The 27992-nt window shown below is 44.9% G+C and overlaps 1 protein-coding gene and 1 long non-coding RNA gene across 3 annotated transcripts in view; one reads left to right on the forward strand and one right to left on the reverse strand.

The window, feature by feature from the left end:
• Positions 1-11022, reverse strand: part of NOS1AP (nitric oxide synthase 1 adaptor protein) — a 68102-nt gene extending 57080 nt beyond the window's left edge. The window contains exon 1 of the mRNA XM_054979927.1: positions 10704-11022. Within this exon, the coding sequence (XP_054835902.1) occupies positions 10704-10826 (123 nt within the window). The 5' untranslated portion in view covers positions 10827-11022. The remainder of the gene's footprint in view (positions 1-10703) is intronic.
• Positions 11023-11030: 8 nt separating this feature from the next.
• Positions 11031-27987, forward strand: LOC129330065 (uncharacterized). 2 transcript variants are annotated; one of them, XR_008597049.1, is made up of 3 exons: positions 11031-11243; positions 25893-26010; positions 27497-27987. It is a non-coding gene; the product is annotated as an uncharacterized LOC129330065 (long non-coding RNA). The 2 variants fall into 2 exon arrangements; XR_008597050.1 differs by having other exon boundaries at positions 25897-26010.
• Positions 27988-27992: the final 5 nt, after the last annotated feature.

Here is a 27992-nt window from a genome sequence, read left to right on the forward strand (position 1 = left end):
TACTGGCCCACCTCCAACCCACTGCTTCGACACCTGTTCAGAATGTCCCCTGTGTCACTTGACTCTGCTCAAAAAGGAGAAGGGGAGTTGTACAGTATTAGCTTGCTGATAACATTTTATTTGAAGATTCCATATGGCCTCTCCCAGAGCTGTCACACAGATATTAAACAGCACTAGAGCAGAGACAGAGCCTTGCAGAATTTTATGCCAGAAATGTAAAGGATATGAGCCACTGTCCCCTGCGCCATTGTTTGGTTCTGGTCTGGTCTGGAACAGAGCTGGTGGAACATGATGGTCCCACTACCCATCTCAGGCACTGGATAAGGATTACCATAGCTGATGGCTTGAAGAACCACCAACAGGTCCAGGAAAATCAACAGGGTCACACTCTTGCTAACCCCATCTCTATCCAGCTGAAGGTCTTCCATCACAGCAACCCAGATAGCTTCAGTTCCAAAACCAGGTTGAGAACTCTATCAAGAAGGGTCTAGGTAATCTGTCACATGCAAGGTAACTTGAAGTTGTAAGGGATCACCTCCACAGGGAATATTTGTAATTGTATGATAGCACTGTCCCTTAAACCAGCCAAGCATAGAAACATGAAAGCCTGAAGGGGGCAAAAATAACATTTTTCTAGGAGCACGGGGGGGGGGGGGTATTCTCTCTTTTGTAATGAATGAAATGCAGTAAATGTCTGAAATCCAGTGCAAGAAGGCAAAATTAGGGGAAAGTTCCCTGCTTGTTGGCCTTCCAGGACAATTAGTTGGCTACCAAGTGAAACAGGATGGCAGGTAAGATGGACCACTGGTCTAATTCAGCACGACCCTTACCTTCCTGTGCTAGACAAGATTTTATTCCCCAGGAATGTGGAGCATGAAGATTTTTATATAAAGTCCGTGAGGACTTGTTGAGTAGATCCCACCATTGCTGGCCCTGACTTCCTGGTCTCTCAACCTGCCCACTGCATGCTTCCCCTCTCCCCCAACTGATCCCAACATTCAGGAGAAGCCAGCACTTTCAGACTTGATTACCCGGGACACCAGCTGCATCTTAAAAGAATAACAAAACCTTTAAATCCAGAGGAGTTAGCTGTGTTAGTCTGTAGTAGCAAAATCAAAAAGAGTCCAGTAGCACCTTTAAGACTAACCAATTTTATTGTAGCATAAGCTTTCGAGAATCACAGTTCTCTTCGTCAGATGCATGATCCGAACCTTTAAAGAGCTTTAAAAATAACCTTTCAAGTATTGCTGGGCTCCTGAGCATCATTGCTACAAAAGTCTAACATGGCTGCCATTTGAGGAGTGTTATTATTATTTTAGATTTACTGGTACTGTTATGTCTGAGGCAAATGTTGAGGGGGGGCTTTTTTTTACTCTGCTATCTTATTTGGCTAGTCCTCATCATCACTGTATCCCCGTACCTATAAATAGAACAAACAAGGGTGCTTCTTTCCCACTCACAGTACAAAATCCCAAGGCCATAAATCGCAAGCCAGCTCAGCTCACCCCACCCTCCCCGTCTTCAACGCCTGCTCTCTCCAACGTCTCATCCAGTCTCACATTTCAAACCACAGCTAAGCAGCGGTGTTAAAATAAATCACTAGGAAGAGTTAACTAACCCACACAAACCACTTAGTACACCCTGGGAAAAACTAACAGAGGGATCAATGAGAGAAACAACTTATGATGCAACGACATTTTTTTTTTAAGAAGAGAGTGCTCTTTGTTTTCTATCCAACTGCCAAATGACTAGGATCTGAGGTTGAAACACAGTTTTTCCTTCTGATAGAAACGCCTGGATTAAACAGTAAAGTTCTGTGGCTTGGCTTGGTGCCTCACAACAATGGCCCAGTCAAACACTCATAAGAGACTGTGGGCAACCCAGGTTGCTGGGTGGCCATGGGCCAGTCACACACTCTCAGCCTCACCTACCTCACAGGGGTTTTGAGAGGATAAAATGGAAGACAGGAAAATAAAACAAGCTGCTGTCAATACCCACTAGGGAGAAAAGCAGGGTAAAAACAAAGTAAAACAAATAAAATCAGGCGCATCTATCTTTGAAGGGTCTTCAAACATGGCTTGGAGGGGCCGACTGAGTCGGGATACATTTTCAATTCTCTTGTTTTCTATGCCAATTATTACAGTTTCCTAATAAACAAACTTGATTTAAGTATCTAGAATTCTTCCTTAGGGGTTCTAAGATTCCACAATCTATGTTTTAAAATGTCGCTCCCCTTTACACAGCTATGGAGCTGTACAACAACAAAGAGTTTGGATGGGTCCGGGAGGGAAGACAGGCCAAGAAATCTCAGCAAGAGTCATGATGACAGTTTCTGCCAATCCCCCTGGATATTAACCAAGAGGTCATTTGGTGTCAATGAATAGCTCAGAGGGGAGAGCCAAAAAAGATTCACTTGATCAGACCTCGGCTCTGTTGCAGTTCCAAGCCTTTAAAATAATAATAATAACAACATTCGATTTATATACCGCCCTTTAGGACAACTTAATGCCCACTCAGAGCAGTTTACAAAGGATGCCATTATTATCCCCACAACAAAACACCCTGTGAGGTGGGTGGGGCTGAGAGAGCTCCAGAGAACTGTGACTAGCCCAAGGTCACCCAGCTGGCTTCAAGTGGAGGAGTGGGGAATCAAACCCGGCTCTCCAGATTAGATTCCTGCGCTTTTAACCACTACACTAAACTGGCTCATACCAAAGGTATGAACAAACTTCTTTTTAATTAATCTAAGACCAGTAATGTGTGTGTGGGGGATCCCCCAAACACACACATCCTTCTCAACTCAAGGTACATTTCCTCCTCAAATTTCAGCATTGTCTTTTGGCTACTTCCCAGAGCTCCTCTTTCCCTTCAGAAAACAGCAAATATCTTTCAGGTATGAGTGCCCAGTGAATAATTGCCACATCGTCTATCAGATGAATTTATTTCATTTCCTTAATGCACTTCTACACTACCTCTCCAGATTTTCTGAGGTAATGTCCCAAAAAACAAAGCACATAAAAAGAACTCTAAATAAACTGCGACAGTACAAGTAACAAATAGCAACCTAAACCAGCAGCACAAAGGAAAGAAGAGAAGAGGAGGGAGGGAAGGAGGGAGAAAAAGAGAGAGAGAGAGAGAGAGAGAGAACACGCAAAACTGCAGAATATATTTTTAAAAGCCAGAAACACAAAAGTTCAAAATTAAGACAGCCCAACTGCAGTATTAATCCCGTCTGTGCTATGAAAACTCACTGGGTGACCTTAAGCCAGTCATACACATGCAGCCTAACCTACCTCACAGGGTTGCTGTGGGGATAAAATGGAAGCGAGGAGAATGGTGTAAGCTGTTTTGCCTCCCACCGAGGGTATAAATGAGATAAATAAGTAAATAAAAGCCTGGATAAACTAAAAAGAGCTTTGGCTTGTTGCCAGAAAGCTAGCAGATTTGGTGCCGGGCAGAAGGTTCAAAGATGAATGGAGGGCATACCACAAGAAATAAGTTGCCCCTGAATGTTGAGGACATAAAGAACAGGGCCTCAGTTGATGCTCTTAAAATATGGAACTGGGTGGGAGGAGATTCATGTAGGATCTGTTGAGCCTTCAGAGATATGGAAAGCCCTAAAAGTTTGGTCATAGATCCAGAGGATCAGGCATCTGATGAAGAGAACTTGATTCTCGAAAGCTTATGCTACAATAAAATAAAATTGGTTAGTCTTAAAGGTGCTACTGGACTCTTTTTGATTTTGCTAAAAGTTTGGGACATTGAGTAAAGGATCCAGCCCAGAAATGGACAAGGAGGCAGTGAAGTTCCTTCCTTCTTCCATTTTTATTCATATTAATTTTTTATATCATCCATTCTCCCAAGGAGTTCAGCATGGCATAGATAGTACTCTCCTGTAGAGATGGGCACGAACCGCATTACGAACTTCAAAAACCCACGAAATTGGCAATTGCACGATTGCGATTCAGTGGTTCGTGATTGTCCATGGCCAACGAACCAGCGTTCGGGAGAGGCCTGGTTTGGTGCGTTCAGCCGCGGTTCGGGAAGCCAGACACTCAGGCGCCAGCAATCTATTCCCCTGGCAACGGAGCCAGGGGAATGCCTGAACTCTGTCTGCGCTCCTTCTGTCGCCCTGGTAACCCGAATGGAAGCCCAGCTTACATTGATTGGCAGGTCTTCCTTCCAACCATGGAGCTACAAAGTGGTTACAAGTTGGGAGAAGACACCCAGGGGAGGGAGGGGGAAGGGGGTGTTCTGTAGCCATGGGCACACCAATCTCATCCCAGCAAACCCTGATAGTCAGCTCTGACGGCCAAACACAGACCTCCTGCGTTGCTCAATGGGACCTGTGCTTATAAATAGCCGTGGGCTCCCAGGCTGGGTTTCACTTTCAGCGAGCAGTGGAGTGGGACAGAACTCTTGCTTGCCACTTGCTAGCCTTTGGGGAGAAAGACTGAGAGTATAATTGAGCTTGGATTTTTATGGGAGTTTCCTGGGGGCCTTGGATTGGAGAGGGTATAACTCCAAGATCCCTTTTGCAATCTTGTCCAAACTTGGGTGATGGCTGTAGGAGAGCTTGAAAAACACTCCCCGGGAATATGGGCTGTGTAAGTGTCCCGGGGGCCGTTCCGCACCCCACGAACTGCGAACCAGTTCGGCAATGGAAAATGTTCATTGCGGTTTGCGATCTCGAGATCGTCGGCGGCACCGAACTGTGAACCGCTGGTTCTTTAAATTTTTTTGGTTCGTGCCCATGTCTACTCTCCTGCTACTTTACCTTCACAACAACCCTTTGAGGCTGCATGACTAGCCCAACGTCACCCAATAAACTTCTCTACAGAATGGAGATTTGTACTCAGGTATCCACGCCGGTGATAGTCTGACATTCTAACTTCATATTGGCTCTTGCTGACAGAACAGGTTGCCTGTCTGTCTTGCTCATGCATCCGAAGTTCCCAAACCACATGCAAACTTAGTACTTCTTGCAACTGCAGGATTTCAAATTCGCAGGGAAAAGTGTTTATCAAGAACACATAATCTCTTGGAGTAAACCTGTTTAGGATTGCGCTTTAAAAAGCCTGTCATGGAAACTGGAACATGTTCTTCACTACAAAGCAGCTGTGGCTGTTACCCTGAGGCAACCCCCTCAGAAAATAAAGAGACGGAGAAGAAATAACAATATCCTGTTGCTCACTCTCTTGGAACTTTGAGATTACTGTAGATATCCACATAAGCAGCTGTGTCACTCCATTAGGAAAAGAAATCTCAAAAGCCGCTGTATAATAATACTTTTTATTAAGATCCGTGATAAGCAAACAGCCCTGTGTTTGAATTCCCCCGTGGACCGCAAACTGCAAACAAAACCCTCGCTCAAAAAGTATGCTTTTTAATCAAACGCTTGCTCTAAATCGTACTACACATTTTTGAGAACCCGTATTTTCTCGCTGTCTCCTTCCATCCTCTGCCATTCACCCAACCTATCAAATGAATATATAAAATAATTTAACCCAGGAAAAAGCACCAGTCTTGTACATCAGTCCTGTTGGGATGGTGGTTGAGGGAGCTGCATGTCAAATCTGAACCAGAAAATCATGAGCACGGGCTGAATGCTGCTAACTGCATGAACTATGCGAAGTACTTCTCATTATAAATGAGCACCTCATCAATGTATCAATACAAGGTGCTTAACACAAGAGGAAAAGGCCATGACAAGCAAGATCCATTCAATTTTCATACCTCTTATTTACAAAATATTGAACCTTCTCTAATTTCCTCCCCATATCTACAGGGCCTCCTCTCTCCCTATGCTCTTTCATGGCATCTCTGCTTATCTGAACAGGGCCTTATGCAATTAGCTTTCCTGCAAATGAGCAAGATCAACAGCTGTCTGTACACAGACAGTCTCTACAGTGGCCTCCACTTATGGAACTGAAGAGGTCAGAAAAGTTTCCAGTCTCCTAGCTTTCTGTAAACTATGAAAAAATAAATTATTCAGGAGGGCTTTTTTACACAGGGCTATGCTGTAAAGAAATTGTTCGGCGAGATACTTTGGTTAAAGGGACAGGACCTGTAGAATATACTAAAGTTTGCTCCTACTGGGTAGTTTCCACGTCCTTTAACATGTCATGTCAAGTTGCTTACGTTTTGTTTCAGCATTCTTTCAGCTCTGTATCGGATTTCTGCTTGTTTTCAAATTTCTGTTACCCATACCCTATTATTTTATTTATTGAATATCCCAGCTGTTGATCGTATTGATTTATACTGTGCAATCCACTTTGATTCTCAATGAGGACGGCAGACTATAAATAAATAAATAAATAAATAAATAAATAAATAAATAAATAAATAAAATGAAAACAATTAGGACCAGTAACTCTGGATTTCTTCAGTTAGCCCAAATAAGGGTTATGGTTGGTTTTGTGCAGGGCTTTTTTTCCGGGAAAAGAGGTGGTGGAACTCAAGACAGCACAATGACATCACTTTGGGTCAGCTGGAAGAAGGGGGTAGTTTTTTAAAGTTTAAATTGCCCTTGGCGAAAATGGTCACATGGGCAGTGGCCCCGCCTCCTGATTTCCAGACAGAGGGGGTGGGGAGTTTAGATTGCCCTCCATGCTGAGCAGCACGGAGGGCAATCTAAACTCCCCTCTGTCTGGAGATCAGGGGGCAAGGCCACCTCCCATGTGACCATTTTTAAGAGGTGCCGGAACTCTGTTCCACTGCGTCCCCGCTGAAAAAAAAGCCCTGGTTTTGTGTTTACCCTTAAATTCAATATCCACCACATTGAATCCTGCCATGATAATTTCCCCCCCAGGTTGAGAAAAAGAGTCACTGAAATACCACAGAGCTCAAGCTTTTGAGTTCTCCAGAACTCTGCATCAGGTTTAATGTGTAAACAAAAAGGGGAGAGGAATCTCTGGCCACAATTTTAGGGAATCCATCAGCATTCTGTGTAGGATGCTCTGTGGGTTTCAGTGGTCACAGGATATAGCTATTATCAGACTTCACCCTTGGCATACTTGGAGCAGGAAGCAAAAAATGGAAGCTGTCCAACAGAAAGCATAACAACCAAAAGTTGACCGGATGGACGCATCCCTGACACCAGTTGGAACACGGAGAGCAAAGAAACATTGCTACCTTTACATTAACAATACTGGAGATTAATTTTAGTTGAGGCACTAAGTAAAATGTAAGCCAAAATAAGATCATGTTACCTAATGAAGCTTCCCCAGTTCTTTTTTCCTCCAGTTAAAACATCCCTTTCCTTATCAGCTAACTTCATACATCAAGAGGTGCCAACTGGACAAAACTCATTGTATAAACAGGCCCTGAAGCAGAAGCAAACAGTCCTAAACACAGAGCTCCGAGGTCCCTGCAGAGAAATTGTTTCTCTCCCCAACGTGCCACTTACCTAAGCAAGAGTTACAAGTCTGGAAAAGTTACTTTCTCAGCTTTCTCCTCGGGACAATATTTGCTGCCCAAAGAGTCTCCTTTTTATACTTTGGCACTCACTTCTCCCTCTGCGTACCCAACATGGCAGCGTTATCTGCCCTTTCCCCAAGAAATTCAGAATGGCATGCATGTGTGGGGGAGGGCAGGGAACCCCCACCTTGTCAATAAGTTATTAGCCCATTTCACTTTATTTATTAGGCCACCGATACAGACTTGTATCAGTATTTAATTGTGTATAAAACCAGAGCCCCCTTTGTCTGGACTAGTCCCCAGAAAGTCAACACAGGCTACCTGCTGCAAAATCCGCTTAGCCTCTGGGAACTTCTTTCCTCGTATGATTAAAATGTGGACGTGGCTGCTGGAGGATGTAGTGATGACCACAGACTTTTTATAGAGGGTTTTAAAAGGGGATTAAATAGATTTATGAAGGGCAGGCCTATCAGAGGTTGCTAGCCATGGTGACTAAAGGGAACCTGCAAGTCCGGAGGCAGCAAAACTCTCGATACCAGTGCCAGGAGGCGACATCAAGGGAAGGACTTGACCTCTACATCCTGTTGTGAATCACTGTGTGAAACAGGATACTGGACTAGACAGACCACTGGTCTGATCCAGCAGGGCTTTTCTTATGTTCTTACGAGCGACTGCTGTATCTCATATGCTTGAATGCTGCAAAAACATAGACCGCTGCATAAAGGCAAGCTCATCACGTGTACAGGGAACCATTACCTTCTAAGAGAACAGTTGCTTACTGGGACTCAGGCAAAGTTAAAAACACCACCAGAGAAACCAAGACTGGGTGGCGACAATAAGCAAGTCAGTGGAAAGACACACAAGCCAGTAGCATTTATAAAAGAAAAAACCTGCGGGAGCAGTGATTGGAGGGGAGGGCACAATAAATACACGGCTGGCACATCTGGCAGCAGCTGCAGCATAGGGGCAAAAAGAACACACAGATCTATAAGGCTCAAATCTCGGTGCGAAATGTCTGAGAAATAGATAGCCCAGCATTGGGGAGGGGGGGGCTCCTATAACCTGCAACCTCAAGAAGAGATCTGTGATCCCTTTGAGACGGTTAGCCGTGTCAGTTGGTAGCAGCAAAGCCCTATGATAGGCTGGTGGCACTTAAAAACTATTCCAGCATAAGTTTTCCATGAGACAAACTTATATCACTGGCACATGAAACATTTGGCCATCAGCAGATTTATACAGACTCAAAGAAGGGAGCTTTGACTCTCGTAAGCTTATACCCTTAATCTTGTTGATCTCTAAGGTGCCAATGGACTCAAAGCTGCAGATGACAGAAGGAAGGGATGTTTGACTGGATATTGTTTTAAACCTGCACCGATGCAAACCTTCTTGGGCAGATTATGAGAAGGCATTCAGCAGTCCATTCAAAGAAGAATCTGCCAGGGAGAATTTAAGCAGTAACGAGTGCAGTAGCACCTTTAAGACTCGAAAACTTATGCTACAGTAAAGTTGGTTAGTCTTAAAGGTGCTACTGGACTCTTTACTATTTTGCTACTACAGACTAACACGGCTAACTCCTCTGGAGAATTTAAGTGCATTGGAGAATCTGATCATCCTTCATTTGATAGCTCTCCATCAATCATTAGCATAAATTGCTCGATGTTCTCCTAATATTCTTGTGGGACCTATTAGCCTAACTGACACAGGGTTGGCTCAAGATATGACCCTTGGGGAGCAAACACTCTTAGCCAGCCTTTGCTCGCTAAGAGATCTGAAGGTATCCGTTTAATTTTTAGAGTCAGGGCTTTTTTGGTGGTGGCCTTCAAAATGCCCCTTGCCCAACTGAGTCTTGCCTAGTCCTGCCCTCCCTTACCCTCTTTTAAGTATCAAGCCAAAACCTCTCTCTTTACCCCAGGCTTTTAATTGAGAAGTCCCATCTTTTGTGTGTGTGTGATGTGCCATCAAGTCGCCTCTGAGTTATGGTGACCCTATGAAGGAAAGACCTCCAAAACATCCTATCATTAACAGACTTGCTCAGATCCTGCAAACTGGAGGACGTGGCTTCTTTTAGTGAATCAAGCCATTTCATTTGGGGTCTTCCTCTTTTCCTACTGCCTTCCACTTTTCCTAGCATTATTGACTTTTCCAGAGAATCTTGTCTTCTCGTGATGTGACCAAAGTACGATCGCATGCATTTGAGTTGTCATTTTAGGGCTGCATTTTTTTTGGTCCACTTCTAGTCCAATGTCTTTTTAGACAGCTGACTATTGTTTCGCGCAGTTTTTATGCCTCTGGTTTGTATTTTATATCAATTGCACTTCTGAGTTGTTCCCATTACTGTTTTACAGTGTTTTTTAAAAAAATTTTGCAAGCTGCCTCAGACAGGTCTCTGAGACACAACATACCAATCCTCTAAATAAAGGAACAATTGAAGAGAGCCATTTCATCGTTATGGACATATAGTGGGGAATCCAGGGGGAAGGGAGGGAGATCCCTAGCGGCCATGGGCCAGCACCTTCTTGTTTCTGATCCAAAACAAGCCACAAGATTTTTTTTAAAAAACTCCCCCACATCGTGTAATTACAATACTGTTTATTGACATGCCCGAAAAAGAACGAGCACCTGCTCCCGGAACAAAGGCAAGGGCCGGGCGAGCACCTGCTCCTGGAACTTTCAGAGGAGGAAGCCAAGCGAGAAAATCCCCACTAAGAACACACCGATCCCAGCCACCCCCAGCAGTTACAGCCTTCCAAATCCATTTAAATCAGTGGGCTTAGAAAGGTGCAATTCCGCTTAGAATACACATCGCGAATCCCCAGAATACAAGCAGAAGCGCTCGGCCGCCCACGGGAAGAAGACAAAGCCCAGATGGCTGGGGAGGATCGGGGCCCCGGCCGCGCTTCCTGCAACAGCAACCCGGAGCGGAGCCTCTCCTTCTCGGGAGGCATTTTTCTCCCATCCTTTCCTGGATCAGAGGAGAGCAGGGATTTGCCTCCCTTCGGCTTATTCCACCGTCCCGGGCCCGAGAAGCGATCCTCGCCAGCGAAGTGTCTCCAAGCCGGCGTGGGAGCCGCTCTTCTCGGCCGCCGGGGAGTTGCGCGCTCGGAGCCCGAAAGCATGCGTCTGCCTAAGCCCGATCGCGGCGCACGCGAGGACGGCAACGGGGCTCCGGTGCATGTGCAGAGGGCACCGTCTTGAGCGCCGGAGCGCTTCCCGGCAGGGGCCAGCCCAGCAGGGCTCTCCAAGCGCCGCGCGGCCAGAAGAAGCGAACGCGCCCCGACCCCTACCTTGGCCTCGAAGCTGATGCCGTGCTGGAAGGCGTCGTCGTTGTGCAGCGGCAGGCGCAGGTCGTGCCGGTCGTCCACCAGGCTGTAGCGGGACTTGGCGGCCGGGGAGGCGCCCACTGGCATGGCGAAGCCGAGCGGCGCGACCGGAGCGCGGGTGGCCGCGGCGGCACTGGCCGCCACCTCTGCCTGACCCCAGCGAGGGAGGCCGGGCTGGGCTGAGCGGGCGCTGCCCACGAAAGCCAGGCAGAGCCCCGGCGCCGGGCATGCGCCGAGCCGGAGGAGGAGCCGGGCGAGACTGCCCGCGGGGGAGCCGACGGACGGCCGCGCTCCCACTCCCGCTCCCGCCTGGCCGGGATTGGAGGAGGCGCCTCGGCGCAGACTTCCTTCTCCCGCGGCTCGCCCCTTCCTGGCGGCCGCTCCCAGACTCGCCGAGCCGGTCCCCTCTCCCCGGGTCCTGTTCCGCTCCGGCAGGGCTTAGTCCATCCCGGCACTGGGGGCTGCTCGCCGCTGATCGGATCGGATGTTTGGCCGGAGCCACAGGTAGGCTGGAAAGAAGGTTGCCAACTCTGAGTGGGCGAATTCCTGGAGATCTGGGCAATGGAGCCTACGGTATACTCGGTGGGGTATAATGCCGCGGAGTTCGCCCTCTAAAGCAGTCGGAATCGATCTTTGTCATCTGGAGATCAGTTGCAATTCTGAGAGATCTCCAGTCACCACCTGGAGGTTGGCAACCGTAGCTGGGAGTGTTGAGAGCAGCCCAGAGCATGCACACAGGGCTGTTCTCTCCACTCCCCTTGAGGCAGCCAGAAGACTCTTGTGCCCAGTAAAATCCATTCAGGAATATGATTTACCTTGATTGTAGGTTGTATGTTATTACTTTTGGTCTCTGACCGTAATAAAATACTGAATCCATTCAGGCCTTTGTGATGTCTACAAGACAACAGTTCATTCCAAAGCATGTTTGCTCAGAAGTACGTGCCATAGAGCTTAGGAAGCACACTTACTAGGGAATAAGTCAGTGGGCCTTATAAGAACAACCTTGTGCTTATATATATCACTGCTCTGGACAGATTAGTGCCACACTCCTAGCGGTTTACAAAGTCAATGTCATTATTATCCTCACAAATGGACACCCTGTGAGAGACCTGGGACTGACCCAAGGTCACTGAGCTAGAGTCCTGCCACTCCTAACCACTACAACCAAACTGGCTCCACCATTTGTTGGTGTAGGAAAGTGCAATCAAGTCATAGCTGACTTAGGGTGATCCCTGCTGGGGTTTTCAAAGCAGGAGACTAGCAGAGGTGGTTTGCCATTGCCTGCCTCTGTACCCCTGGCCTTGGGAGGTCTCCCATCCAATTACTAACCAAGGTCGACCCTGCTTAGCTTCCAAGAACTGATGAAGTTGGGTTTGCCTGGGCTGCTTGGGCAGAGCCAGTGGGTCTCCCTGCAAGGTATATGTGGTTAGGATTGCACCGTAGAGCTGGTCGTGGTTAGATTTTCTGACTAGGATGTGGAAGACCCAGGTTTAAGTCCCCACTCTGCCATGGAAGCTTGCTGGGTGACCTTAGGCCAGTCATGCACTCTCAGCCAAGCCTACTTCACAAGGTTGTTGTAAGGCTAAAATGGTGGAGAACAATGTAAGATGCTTTAAGTATATAAAAATGAAATAAAGTATTTAAAAAAATAAGTAAATGAGGAACAAAACCAGCATCTCTTCCTGTTGTAGAGTAACACAGCAAAGTTACCTATAACTAACTGGTGAGTACATTAATTGCCAGAAACGTGCCATTGATTATTGTGGTTCAATTATACAACATTGAGTACACTAGAAGCTGCCTTAAAAGTCAGTCCCTTGGACTATCAAGTTCCATGTTGTCCATTCCGGTTTTGTATCACCTACCAACTGATTGATTTAACTAGAGATGGAACCGCAACCCTTTATTTGAGCTTTCTTACACAGAGTGATGGGAGGGAAGGCAGCATGGTATAGCCCAATCTCATCAGATGTCAAAAGCTAAGCAGGTTTGGTACTTGGATGGGACCCCGCTGAGGAAGACTTTGTTGAGGAAGGCGATGGCAACCTGCCTCTGCTTCTCACTTGCCTCAAAAGACCCTTGCTGCGGTCATGAGATAAGTCAGTTGTCACTTGATGGCACATACATATATGTACAGAGTGAGACCATTGGTCTTTTGAGGTTAGTATTACCCACTCTTACCGGCACGGGCTCTCTAGGGTCTCAGGTCTTTCACATCACCTGCTACCTGCCCCTTTTAACTGGAGACGCTAGGGATCGAACCTGGGACCTTCTGCACACAAAACAGATGTTCTACCACTGAGCTTTTAGTCTGGATCTCTGAAAGTTTCTATTTTGCAATGCCTGCCATAGCCAAAGCCCGAGCTACTTCCCGTACTCGCTTCTTGGAAAAGCAACGCTGTTCCAGCAAAAATTTGAAAACTTGGTAGACTAGAATTTGCTGCTTAAAAAACCACAGCCTTTACAAAAGGCGAGAAAGAGCTCCGGAGATCTTATTCAGCTCCCCAGCAAAAGAGACTGACTCCTGCTAACTCTCCATTCAGTGACTTCACCAGTGACACCACCAGTGACTTCACCAGTGACTTCAGCAATTCATTCAGTGACTTCAGCAATTCTGGATCCTTGGCTAGAAATGTGGGAAGCCTCTCTGGGGGCAGCCCTCTCGAGGACATCTGAGCCACTTTGAGAAAAACAGGACACAATCCTTGGGATGATCCCTTGGAGGCTGGGCGGGGAATTCTTTCACTCCTGCCTGTTCAGGAGTGGTGACTTCCAGGCTGGGCTTTGATCCCAAGGTGCTAGCAGGTGAAAGATTCTTGCCCACAGCTTACATGAACACCCAGCTGCAGCCTATTGATGCTGTGCGTGATAAGCTGCTACTTGATTGACAGCGACTTCAAAGAGTGTCTTGCAGCTGGGGACCGGCCCATCAGGGACCTCATGCCATAGACAGGACATCCAAGTGGCTTCAAAGGCAAAGGAGAGAAAGCGATGCTTATTCATTTTGTAAATCTATGAGGAAAGGCGCTCCAACTCCAATCATCTTGTTTGCCTTCTTTTCTCCAAGGAAGCTTTCTTTATTATAATAAGCATCCCTAATGCCCCATTTTAATTATTCTGTTTAAAAAAAAACTTTTCCGGACGCAAGGTTGCTAACAATACTGCTATCAGATCTCGAAAACAGAAATTGTAAACAGTGCGATTAAGATTAAAACAGATTAAAATACACGTCCTCCAGTTTGCAGGGTATATGAGAGGTCTTTCATTCATAGGGTAGCCATAGGTCAGAGGTGACATGATGGCACATAACACAAAATACATGAATTTCGCATTAAAAGCATGTGAAATCTAAAGCACACAATATTACAGAAAAACCCCGTACCATTAGAATGAATGTAGCTGTATCTACTGAATCGATTCACCGTCTACCAAATCGTCTCTGAAATGTGCCTGTCTTACATTCCTTCTTAACTGTACCTAGTAAATGCACCCTTCGCACCCTCTGTGGAAAGCCAGTTCCAAAGGACTGGGTCCTCTACAAAGAAAGCCTGTGATCTTGTTGTAACGGGATAGACGGTCCCGAGGGAGGGCACCTTCACGAGGAGGCTGTCTGAGGAACGTAGCTGGCACAGGGCAGCGTCACGGGAAATGCCGTTCGGGAAGGGCTTTGAAGGTCAGAACCGGCACTATGAATTGAGCCACGAAGCAAATGGATAGCCAGGGCAGCGGATGCAGCACTTGAGTTCTGTGTTGCAAGGAGCAGATACCCAGAGAGGAGAGTCACTGCCACATTGCTGCCCAAATATATTGCTAGTGTATTTTATGATTTCAATGCTGTTTTTATTGTAATTTATTCATGTTGTAATCTGCTCTGAGCCCATTTATGGGGAGGGCAGATTTTTAAAAATCTAATAAATAAATAATTTTGTGCCAATCAGAGCTACTGGGATGTCTTTACTACTACAGCAACAACTGCGCTTATATTCCACTCTTCTAGACAGATTAGTGCCCCACTCAGCAGTGAATAAAATCAGTGTTATTATCCTCACAATACAGCTGGGGAGCTGGGGCTGAGAGGAGTGGCTTATCCAAGGCCATCTGCTAAGCTCATGGCAGCAGTGAGATTTGAACCAGCAGAGTGCTGATTCGCAACCCAACCCCTTAACCACAGTGCTACAGCAGTCCCACATACAATGCACTCAGTAGTCCAATCTAGGGGTTATAGTGGCATGGATCAGGTCAGCAAAGTCTAGATAAAGAGCCAGTTTATGTAGCTGAAAGAAGGCACTCCTCACAAAAACATTATCAGTTCTCTGGAAGGCTTTGACATTGGTTTATATTATTTAATTTATTTATATCCTACCTTTCCAGGGGGACCCAAAGTGGCTCACATTATCCTCCTCTCCTCCATTTTATCCTCACAACAACCTGAGAGGTAGGCTAGACTGAGAGGGTGTGACTAGTACAAGATCATGTAACAAATTTCTGTGCCACAGTGGGGATTCAAACCTGGATCTCCCAGATCCTAGTCCAGCACTCTAACCACTATACCACACTGGCTGTCTCATCTGATCGCCCGTCTTTTAGTGGCTGTGCTAGCTGTTGCTTAAGCATTTAACAGTGCAATCCTATGGAGTGTTACTCCAGTCTAAGTCCATTAACTTCAATGGGCTTAGATTGGAGTAACTCACTATAGGATTACACTGTAAGGTAACCTTCTGCACTCTTACCTGGAACACCTCTCATTGAATATAGCAGAGGTTTCTTATACATTGAATTGAACTTTCGGGAGCTTTGCAGGGAGGGGGGGGTAGTACTTGAAATCCTATCTTGCAAATGTGCCCTTTTGATTGGTAGACACACAAAGAAAGGGAGCTAAATACCTCTCTCTTTTATCTGAATGAAGAAACAGAATAAACTCTCCCAGGGAAAGAGCAAGAGTCCAACAGCACCTATAAGACTAACAAAATTTGTGGTAGGTATGAGCTTTCGTGAGTCACAGATACCTGAAGAAGTGAGCTGTGACCCACGAAAGCTCATACCCTACCGGCTAACCCTCTTGATCTATCTCCCAGGCAAAGGGTGTATCGGAGTGGGGGTGAAGAGATGGGCCAAGGAACAGCTTGTTGCAAGACAAATGGGACAGGACAGCAGACAGACTAATTTTTGTGTGTGCTGCACATATGATCTTCTGCCTAGTGCCCAGCCCAACATAATCTCACCCAGTAGCCATTCAGTAGCCCTGTAATCCCTGCTAAACAGTTTCTTTCCCCCTTTTCACATTCCTTGTGCTGCCTGGCTTCATTAATCATATGCTTAGCTGCTCCACTGCACTTCAGAATCCTTTCCCCCCCCCACCTTTTCGATTGCAATACCTGCCACACAAATTCACCAGCAGGTTATGATGAAGTTCAAAGGGATTACGATGGGCCATTAGCCGGAGGCCCTACCATGCAACAATAATGCACCTAAAAGAAACATGGAATTATAGTTGTTTCACTAATGAGCAGGGGAACGCAGGAGGCAAAACCTAAAACACTCACCTCCGTTTAAATAATGCCCCAATTGTAATTTGACATGGCTGTGTACAGAGGCAGTCTCTGAACATTAATGCTGGGCTAGGAACAAGGAAGGAGCATGAGGACTGAGCATATGATTTCTTTTCCTCTCCCCTGTGGTTCATTGGAAATGTGCAGCATATTTGTAGCTGCTTAAGTCTAAGTAATCCATCAGATTTCCCTCTCATTAGCTGCGGTGGTGTCTGTGATGCTCGAGCAGACAGTTGACTGGTGGCATGGATAGGTAATAGACGCTTAATCCAGAGCGGTTTTCTTAAATGCCTTAAACTGTATTCAAAACAAAGTTGTATTCAAAACATATTTAAAAACCCTCTTTTAATGTAAAAAAACCCCAGTATACATACCCACGTTTTCTCCATTTCCCCACTTCTAGGACCTCTTCCAATAGTTTCATTTCATCAATGGACAGTTCAGTCCTAAGTAGGGTTTCCTGCTTCCCATTGGGACAGGGGATCTCTTGCCCCCCAGCTCTCATTGCAAACAACTGCTCAGCTGGGTGGCAGGAGGAAATGCCCAGGTAAAATGGGGTGTGTTTGTGTGTGTGTGATTGGTGTCCCTGGCATGATGTTGTTGGTTCCGGCAAGAGCTGGAAGTGGCATCGTTATGCCAGGTAATGCTCTAGCATTCACCCCAAACTCTATGGTTAAACCAAAAGTCTACGATTTGGGGTGAATACTGGACAAAACATCACCCTCCCCCCACCCAGCACACTGACACCACTTCTAGGTCATGGCAGCGGGGCCGCTGGTCAACCCCCACAGCAAGTCCCCACCCTTCTCTCCTCTAGTTCTAAACCCCTCACACCTAGATCCAGCCTGTCCATTAAGCAGACATAGGGCACCAGGGAAGCTGAAGGCAGCCCTCACAAGGGCAGAACCAGCCAAAGTAAGTGTTAGATCTGGGGCAGTGCCCACTAGCCTGCAGTGCACTGCCATCCACATGCACTGTATAATCAGCAACGGCTCACTCTACCTGCTTTCCCCCTGCCCCAGTCCTATCTCCCAAATGGAGGGGGAGGAGGGAAGAGTGGGTGGCCAGTGGCTTCACGCCACCCAGCAAGCATCTGCTATATTATCTCTTTATTTGTTCAGCTCTGTGTTGGAGTGGTTTTAGTGCAGAGCTAAATACAACAAATCAGTGAGTTCTGTCACTTATAGGAAGGGGGGGGGCACTGCACCGTAGCCAGCTAGTTCAAGGTTCCAATCTGAAAAAGGTGGCACGGATCCAGACTCACGTTTCCCTGGATGCAAGGACTTCCACCTATGGAGAATGATTTCCCTGTCTCCTCCTGCTAGAGGCAGCACCAAATGTCCTCCCAATTTCCATTCTTAGGGATCCCTGTCTCCTTTTGAACAGAAACTTTGGTAGGGCGTTTCAGGCTGCTGAAGGAAGGGGTCTGTGTGTGTGAGAATTGATTGCGATGGTAAGAAAACCTGCTGTAAATCTTGCCCTGGGATTCTGCTGCGGGGCTTGGAATGTAACTCTTGCACTCCAGTAGCATTTCCTCCTGTCGTCATGCTGCTATTCGTTTTTAAAACTCCTTTCTGGCTTTTGCTGCCATGTCGTCACATGACTGACAGTCTGGAATCCTTTAGGGTGCATTTCCATCTAAGCAGACTTGGACCCAGTTAACAGAAAGACGGCCTTCTCCAATAGAAGTATGCCCATATGTTAAGGTCATCCACCAGCGGAGGCCCTGCTCATCTTTAGAGATTAGACATGTGATTACAAGGCCTTCTCTGTTGTGGCACCACAGCTCAGAGACACCTCATTTATTTATTTAGATCCTTATTCCTGTAAGTCCTTGGCAAGTAAATCCCCAGGTTCTCCACAGCAATCACACAGGTGGTTTGGTTGAAGTAACTTTTATTAGAGCTCTATCAGGTTCAAGGTGCTCAGACAGTGGAATTGGCAGAAGTGACGTGTTGAGGGAAAGCATGGTTAAAGTCCCACCCTAGGTTAGTAGCCTGTTGAGATTGTGGCATGAACACCAGAGACAAAAAGTATCAGAGTTTAGGCAACAATAGCAAGTTGGAAATGAAACCATCCCTGTTCTCAGGGAAGATACAATTCCGACTAGCTGCATCTGTCCTCAAGGCCGTTGGCTACGGAAGTGAGTTTAACTTCAAAGAGGAGATAACACACTGAACTTCAGTACTGCACCACAATGGCTTTATTTGCAACATAAGTTCACTTAATGCCTTTAACATCTTTAAAACATCAGAAGAAAATTCACTGAAGCCTTTGGTGGGATGTAATTGATGAATGCATTGAATTTCCTCTGCAGTGATTTTTCTTTTAGGTTGATACTGGATTAGTGTTAGATTTGGGTTTTTTTTAAGTTCTTATGTTTATGTAATCCATCTTGGACATTAATTTAATGGAAAGGCAGAACATAAATCTTCTAAATAAATAAATATTGACTTGGGCATAAAACACTGGAGGGAGTTATAATTACTCTGCCATGTGTTTGAGACATGGTGAACTGATGCCATCTGCTGGGCATTGTTGGAAAATTGGTGTGGCATCACCTGTGCGGAGGCAATTGGGAAAGGCCTTCCTTACTCCAAGACACTTGTCTCACTCTTAACTGGGGAGAAAAGATAAGGAACTGAGAAAAGTTTTCAACATTTCTGATTTACTACAAATAATTACTTGTTAACAAAATACAGTGTTGTCATTTTCTTGACATTCTAAAGATGGAATTGAGAAAGGAAGAAAACTTCTTTCATAGAAATGAAAATATGACAGGCGGTTGCTTGTGTGTTTCATTGGCATTGGGGGTAGGGTTGCCAACATCAGAGAGGAAAATTCCTGGAGATACGGGGGCAATTGAGAAGACTGAGACTTGGAAGGGCAACTGTGAGGAATAGAGATGTCTCTCTGGGGACCAAGATCAAGATAATCCAAACTATGGTATTCCCATTATTATGTATGGATGTGAAAGTTAGATAGTGAAGAAAGCTGCCAGGAAGAAAACAGATTCGTTTGAAATCTTGTGCTGAAAGAGAGTTTTGAGGATACCATGGATGGCCAAAAAGACAAATAAGTGGGTACTAGATCATATCAAGTTTGAGTTCTACCTAGAAGCTAAAATGACAAAACTGAGGCTATCTTACTTTGGTCACATCATGAGAAGACAAGATTCTCTGGAAAAGTCAATAATGCTAGGAAAAGAGGAAGACCTAAAACAAGATGGCTGAACTCAATCAAAGAAGCCATGTCCTCCAGTTTGCACGATCTGAGCAAGTCTGTTAATGATCAGACATTTGGGAGGTCTTTCGTTCATAGGGTTGCCATAGGTCTGAGGCAACCTGACAGCACATCACGCACACACACGGGGGCAATGCCTGTGATAGGGGAATCTGGGGAGAAATCTCACCTGGAATCTATGGTATACCAAAGAGTCAACGTATTGCCTTTATTGTCAGGGAATAACCTAATACAAACCCAGTAAGCTGCATCGTGTAATCCATCAGCAGAAAGAACTGATAGCTGTTACGACCCCCTTTCTTTTTCAGTTAGATTTTTTCTTTAACCTTCTTACACCCTCTGGGTAGATTGCTGCCACCAGGAATTATATTCCAAAATAGTTAATTTAAATTTCCCCTTTAATAATGTGCCCAAGCTTCAGGCTCCTTCGTGGGACTATGTGGACCTGAGGAAAGGAATGGGATATAGGAATAACATATACTCTAGGATAAAAAACCACAAATGTTTATTTTCACAAGAAGCATATTGATTCCACACTATTACTTAAGCTTGATGGTTTAAGAGAGAGTTCTCAGTTCTCAAAGTTTCTTTTCATAGGCTCAGTCACACATATATATAACTTTCTCTTTCAAGCACACACACAATTTACCTGCTTCAGATAGATCAATCACTCAAGTATACATAGACTTTCTCTCTCAGGTGCACACACAGTTTGCCTGCTTTAGACAGAATTAATATTCTCTCACCGACACACACAGTTCAGGCTTCCACACAGGTTGCCTAACTGAACCAGAATGCAAATCCCCTCAGGCTTCCACACAGGTTGCCTGCTTTGCCCAGACTCAATATTTCTCTCAGAAATGCATAGACACCCTCAGGCTGCACACAACCTGCCTACTTTGCCCAGATTGAATGTTCTCTCTCTGCTCAGTAATGAAAAACAGCAGTTCACTTTGCCCACTCTCTCAGTCATCAACCAGTCATCTTACTCACTCATCCCTTTCTTTCACCTCCACTCTTCATCTGTACCACACCAAGCATTTAAAGACACACACACACTTAAAATCATCACAATAGCCATGCGTCTTCTCAGCTCTCCCTCCACCCAAAAGCCATTTCCAACCCTGGGAAAGTTTATTCCAGTGGTTGGGGGACCAGAATGGAATAATAACTCTATGTGGGTTGAAAGGCTATAGTGAGGAGGAGGAGAAATGGGTCAGACTTCTCCCCATGCCTCTGACATAAGCAACATTCCACTGATTAAAGATGCAGAAGGGACTGATTTTGTTCTCTTGCTCTCCCAACCCACATGGCTATTATTCTGCACAGGTCTCATTATCAAGGTTTCCAGCCCAGCAGCAATCCCACCTCCTACTAGTGCTCCTTTGCCAACAGGAGAAAAATCTGTTTTAAAATTGTTATTGGGCATGTCATGATGACCCTTTTAGAGAAAACCTGCAAGAGATATCATGCTACTCTAGGAATCACTGGATACTCTACCGTTTTACCATAGAGTTACTGTCCATTCCTAGCGTGGCATGGCATCACTTCCGGGTTTCCCCCAGAAGTGATATCATGCTGTCATGTTGATGGTGCCCCCCCCATGTCTCTGTCCCCTTTTTCCTGCTGGGTACTCATCATTGCCTGGCACCCGTACCCATAACCCTAGGAATAAACTTTTCATAGGGTTGGAAATGGCTGCTGGATGGTGAGAAGAGGCAAGAAAATCAGGGATCCTTGTGTGGACCTTGCAAAGTCCTTGTGCTGGATCCAGCCCAGTGTCTAACAAAGTGCTGCGAAGTCAAAGAATATAGCTTCATTGCTCTTTTCATCCCTAGAAAGCAACTTTTTAGAAGAATATGTTCTATAGGGCCCAAACTACAGATCTAAACTGATATTCCTTGTTCTAAATGCAAAATTATGCAAAGAATTTTCAGGTATGCATGCCCCCATTTTAGAGTTCTGGCAAAGTAGCCAACTAAATGCAAAAGAGGAAAATATTTTTTTACTTGCAGTCTGAATAATGTAGCAAGTGGTGTTTCTGACTGACAGTTACCACTTAGTGATCATTGATGCATTGAGGATTATATCTGTCACTGCTTTCAAGGCTGGAAATAATACCCATCAGTATTGCTTAAATCTGCTGCACATTTCAGGGTGGGTGGGGAATCAGTATTTCAAAGACTGGAAATGGAAATGCCTCCTACGTTGATCTAGAAAAAACAGTTTGATATTGAGAATGATCCTCTTTGTGTACATGTCATTTTATACAAAACTCTGCATTTATTAAGCATTGGCAGCATTCCTAGAGAAACACTCATTGCTGTTCATTGAATTATTAAAACATTATACTGATAATTGAATATTTTGTTTTGTTACAAAAAATTAGGGATGCTCAGACACCCACTAGTTTAGAAGCAGCATATGTTTTGCCTGCCGGTTATGAGCAAGTAGCCAATTTTTTGTCAGGCAGTTCAGCTGTTCATGAGCAACTTGAGCCAGTTTGCTGAATGACATTCCATGTATTCAAACATTCTCACACAGCCCAAGTTAGTCCTAGTTTCCCCTCACAGACCTATTGTCAGTGTGCATCACTCCCCAACCAATTGTTTAAATACAGACTAAGTCAATCAGTTACATATAAACCAATTTATAAACCAACACCAAAGTCTTTTCATTTGGTATTTTTAAAACTCCCTTTTACTTGTAGGTCATGATTAGACTGGGTACTCACTCACATTCATACAGACGAGGTATGTGTTCAAAATAACATCTATTTATTAATAAGGAAATATAGGGATAAGAACAACTGGTTTTAGAACAAAGAACCATGTAAACAAAACTGACTGATAAGAACACCTATCTAGAAGAAAGTTTTATTTATTTAATTAATTAATTTATATTCAATTTATATTCCGCTCTCCCCACACCAGCAGGCTCAGGGCGGATTACAACCAACAGACACATTAAAAAACTTAAAACAATTATTATAGGTTAAAAGCCATAAAAGGCCATAAAACTTCAAAAATTACGCAGTTAAAATACATATTTATACATGTAAAATGTTATAAAACAGGATTCTGCGGGGGTACCATAAAGGTTTAACAAAATTACACCAGAGTAAGGTTTTATGAGTCAAAGTTCACTTCATCCAACACTTTGGAGTAAAATACACGTCTTCTATGATTTCCTTGTTTATGAATACAACAATTGGGAGCCAGATTTTTTCCGCGTTGCTGACTGTGGTTTTTTGTACCAGAAAACCAAATCCTTTCTTCCTTGTTATCTCTCTGGGCGGTACCTTGCATATTTCTCTGTGTTTACATTTTAAAAATCATACAAAGGGCATAAAGGAAGTAAAATTAATGAACTTTTTCACCAGTGGCCTTCAAAACCCTCCAGGGCTGGGACGTAGATTTAACCACCAGGTGGCAGAATGGGATACACTGAGCTGCAAGCATGTGACAGGAAGTCAGGTAACACTATGGTCACATGACAGGAAAAGGCAGAGCCAAAGTTGTGACCTTATCAGGGGAGGGGCTTTGCACTTTGGAGTCCCATGGTCCACAGTTGGGTAGAAGACTACTGTGTTATCTGAATTGTATGATCCTCTGTCCCTGCATTACTAAGTGAGTTGGTTGGTATCACTTAGTATTACATTTGTTGATTTCCTTAGACATGTGAGGTTATCCGTTTTTTTAAATATCCTGTCTGGACAACCATAAACTTGCCTTGTACTGCCATCCTAAGCAAAGTTACTCCCTTCTAAGCCCAATGACTTCAGTGGACTTCGATGGGTATAACTCCATTTAGAATGGCACTGGTTCCCTGGTTCATACCGTGCTTTTTCGCTGGTTGCCTGCCAAGCTTTCCTGTAAGGATAGAGGCAGGTTTGTTATCAGATTGTCTGCTGTTGGTTGCTAGCAAAGGTATACATCCTGGTTTCCATTCTGGACTTTTTGCCAAACAGGCAGAGAGGGACTGATTTCAAATTCAGATTGCCAACTCTGGCTTGGGAAATTCCTGGAGATTTGAAGGTGGAGCTTGGGAAGGACAGGGTTCAGGGACGCAAGGGTCTTCTGCAATGGTATAATGCCACAGAGCATCCTCTCAAGCACCTGTCTTCTGTAGGGGAGTTGATATCCGTGATCCGGTGATTAGTTGAAATTCTGGGAGAATTCCAGGCCCCACCTGGAGTTTGACAACCCTGTGGAGTTCAAGTCACCAAGTCAGTTCTAAATGCCATCAAGTCGCCTTCGACCTAAGGCGACCCTATGAATGAAAGACCTCCCAAACATCCTATCATTAAAAGACTTGCTCAGATCATGCAAACTGCAGGACATGGCTTCTTTGACTGAGTCAAGCCATCTCGTTTTAGGTCTTCCTCTTTTCCTACTTCCTTTCACTTTTCCTAGTATTATTGACTTTTCCAGAGAATCTTGTACGATAGCCTCAGTTTTGTCATTTTAGCATCTAGGGAGAATTCAGGCTTGATTTGATCCAGTACCCACTTATTTGTCTTTTTGGCTGTCCATGGTATCCTCAAAACTCTCCTCCAGCACCACATTTCAAACGAATCTATTTTCTTCCTGTCAGCTTTCTTCACCATCCAACTTTCACATCCATACATAGTCATCAAGAATACCATAGTTTGGATTATCTTGATCTTTGTTCCCAGAGAGACATCTTTATCTTTAAGGATCTTTTCTAGTTCCCTCACAGCTAGTCTTCCAAGTCTCAATCTTCTTTTGATTTCTTCATTGCAGTCTCCCTTTGGGTTGATAATTGAGCCAAGGAATAGAAAATCTTGAACAATTTCGATTCCCTCAGTTCTAAGTATGTCTGGATAATCTTCAGAGAGAACATAGACTGGGTCATGGCGGCGGTGATGGTGACTGATTCAATGTTATGCTCTTCCTTTTGCAGAAAGTGCAGATTTGATAATATGGGGCTTCAGTGGTCTCCCGTGCATAGAGTAGCCATGTGCAGCCTGGAGTTTTCCCAGAATTATAACTGATCTCCAGACTGTAGAGATCAGTTCCCTCGGACAAAATCTAGATGGGTAGCCATTTTAGTCTGTTTGTAGCATTGGAAAAGAGCAAGAGTCCAGTAGCACCTATAAGACTAACAAAATTTGTCTGAAGAAGTATCTGAAGAAGTGAGCTATGGCTCACGAAAGCTCATGCCCTACCACTAATTTTGTTAGTCTTATAGATGCGCTGTATCAAGAGGGAATGGTCTTCAGTCGATTAACATCAAAGAAAAGGAGAAACCACTCCAAGAAGACCATATAAGATAATTTATATCAACCTCGTTTCCTTTGCAAAAGAGGACGCATTGAATTTGAAAGGAAACGAGGATACTACACACAGTAAAGGCTGGTGAAGAAGCAAGGTGCTGCAAAACGGGAAAACACCAAGGCCGGCAAACCCGTTGCCATCTTCCTGCCAAGAGCTCACCCCCTCGGGGGTAGCTCGACGGTTGGGAAACCGCGCCGAAGGGGTGTTGCGGTAATGAAGATCGTGTGCACACCACAAAACTAGAATGGAATACAATGTAATTTCTAGTGCTGCAATTTAATCGTTGAGAAAGATTCTCAGACTGTACATTGGTTGATATAAATTATCTTATATGGTTTCTCCTTTTCTTTGATTTTAGTCTTATAGGTGCTACTGGACTCTTGCGCCTGGACAAAATGGCAACTTCAGAGAGCATCACATCTATGTTCACCTCCCTCCCCTCCCCAAACCCCATCCTCCCCAGCCACCATTTCCAAATCATCTTGAATTTCCCAAGCTGGAGTTGGCAAGTCTACCCATATAGCACTTAAGTGTAACAGTGCTATAGGAATGGGCACACTTATTGCAAGTCAGAGCAAGCAGTTTGTTTCCTTTCTTTGAAAAGCTGTAAGAGCCCCATAAATTACAATAATGCACCAGGATTTTCTTTAGTGGCCTGCAGGAAAGAAAAGTGCTGAGTTACTGGAGTGGGAGGGAGGTCAAGGAGAGGAACGCAAGGAGAATGTGTCCGGTGAATTAATGGCAGAGTAGGAGGATGGATTTTTAAACAAATTGCAATGCTGCATTTTGGAAAGGGACTCTCCCCAGGCTAGGCTAGCATGTATTGTCCCATTTGAACCGTTCCGCAGCTGCGTCCAGTGTATCACGCACAGATCGCCTGCAATGCACATTTTCTGGCAGGCTTCCCCTGGCGTTCCAAGCAGCCAATTAAGCCACAGTCCCTCTTGTCAGCCGGGAAGGAAGTTTCCTCGCCCCCACGCTGCAGTGGCAATGAGCCATCAGTCATGGCAATTTTGTTCCTTGTTGGCAAACTGACATTCTCAATTCCTTCTCATTTCGAGACAGGGACACGACTCTGCTTTACTTCGAGAAGGAAGCATCTGGAGAGAGGGAGGGAGAGGAAAAGCAATCCGACCAGCCCGCTCAGAGGTTTCTTGGGGAGAATACATCAGTCTGAAGGTGTGTCTGTGATGCCTAATGCCTACAATTAAAAGCAAAGTCCTCTCTGGATAGCTGCAGTCTACAATTTAGTTTCTCAAAAGGCATCCCACATATGAAATAACTTGTGTGTTGCAGTATAGATCTCTGTGTTCCCTCAGCCTACCCCTAGACGATGTTGTGAGAATAAAGGAAATATGGAGCATAAACTGCACATTAAGTGTGCTGTCAATGATATGGTAAAAATGCCAAGGATTGTGGAGGTACCACATCCTATTGGAGGTTGTTGGCTTTGAGTCTAAGGCAGAGGCCCCTAAGCCTTGTTTATCCTGTGGGCAAAAGCTCCTTGGTATAAAACAAGGGGCTTGTGCCCCTTGGCAGAATGGTAAGCGGCAGTACTGTAGCCCAAGCTCTGCTCACGACCTAAGTTCAATCCTGGCGGAAGCTGAGTTCAACTAGCCTATTCAAGATTGACTCAGCCTTCCATCTTTTTGAGGTCAGTAAAATAAGTACCCAGTTTCCTGGGGGTAAAGTGTAGATGACTGGGGAAGGCAATGGCAAACCATCCCGTAACAAAAAGTCTGCCAAGAAAATATCGTGATGCGAAGTCCCCCCATCAGTCAGTAATGACTCGGTGCTTGCACAGGGGACTACTTTTACTTTTACCTACTGGCTCGATGATTTGATTGATTCTCCCACAACAACTGTAAACATGATAGCATGACACACACTGGAGCTGTCTGTGTGGTCCTTGGTCCCACACACAGAGAGACACATCCTAACCCCAACCCCTTGAGCACAGGGCCTGTGTGTTTCCAGCCACCCAGAGAGCAATGGACCAAAACCTGATCTTTGACCCCATTTCCCAAGCCCAGCTCACAATATGGAGGAACCCTTTCTGTGGCCAACCTGAACACAAGGAGAAATCTACACCTGAAATAAGCTGAAGTCAGAATCAGGCAGTTATCCTAACCCAGTGTTTCCCAGCCTGTAAGTCCTGACCCAAAAGTGGGTCACAAAGCCTATGAAAGTGGGTCCCAGACTTTTGCAATTTTAATTATTTGTGTACAATGTTTTTTCAAGTGGTTCCCCAGTCTGAGGAAATTTGGACTTGTGGGGCACCATACCAACAACATTGGGGAACGCTGCCCTAACCAACTTGTTTGTTTTGTTTGTTTACTTATTTATTTCATTTATAGTCTGCCTTTCTCTTTGAGACTCAAGGAATTGGGGAGCATGTTTGGGCAAATAACTGATGTTATGCCTTTCACGACAGGCACCCACACTTTTAAATAAGATTTAAAATATTCTCTGTATACTGGTTCTATGTATTTTGTATTAATAATTTTTTAAAAAATAAAAGATTGTCTTGTGGTGATTCTCTGACTCAGTGCTGCTTGGAACCAGATCAATCTTATTCACAACTGGGCTCAGCTAAGGTATGAACTTTATTTCCTTGTTCTCAGATGCTGGAGAGGCTTTTTGATTCACTTCATGCTGTTTTTAGATTGCTACCTTTTGCTGATCGTCACAAGAGAGAAAGCAGGACTTTGCTTTCTGGCTTTCCTGTTGGAGACAGCAGTCGTTAGGATTTAATGCATCGCAGCATCCTTCGTGTGACGCCTCAGGACTGCGCTCCAGGCAAAGCATCAGCTTCCTGGAAACGGACAGATATGTTGCTGAGATAATCTCGAGAGTAAGCCCACAGACTCCTTTACTCTCATCACTGAAAGAGTTCAACAATTGAGAAAAGAAGGAGAAAGAGAAGGAGATGTCGTCTTACTTGGTCCCTTCTTTGTTCCAAAACTTGAGTATGAACTAACTACCGTATTGAAAATATTGCTCAAAGAATGTATTTGTTTAAATATATAACACACACTCTCTATCTCATGTCTATTTATATACTGAAACCTTCTGTGAGAGCCTGATCTCATCAGATCTCAAAAGCTAAACATGGTCAGCCTTGATTAGTAATTGGATGGGAGACCTCCAGTGAAGACCAT

The sequence above is a fragment of the Eublepharis macularius genome, chromosome 5 (assembly GCF_028583425.1).
Source record: "Eublepharis macularius isolate TG4126 chromosome 5, MPM_Emac_v1.0, whole genome shotgun sequence".
Classification (NCBI taxonomy): domain Eukaryota; kingdom Metazoa; phylum Chordata; class Lepidosauria; order Squamata; family Eublepharidae; genus Eublepharis; species Eublepharis macularius.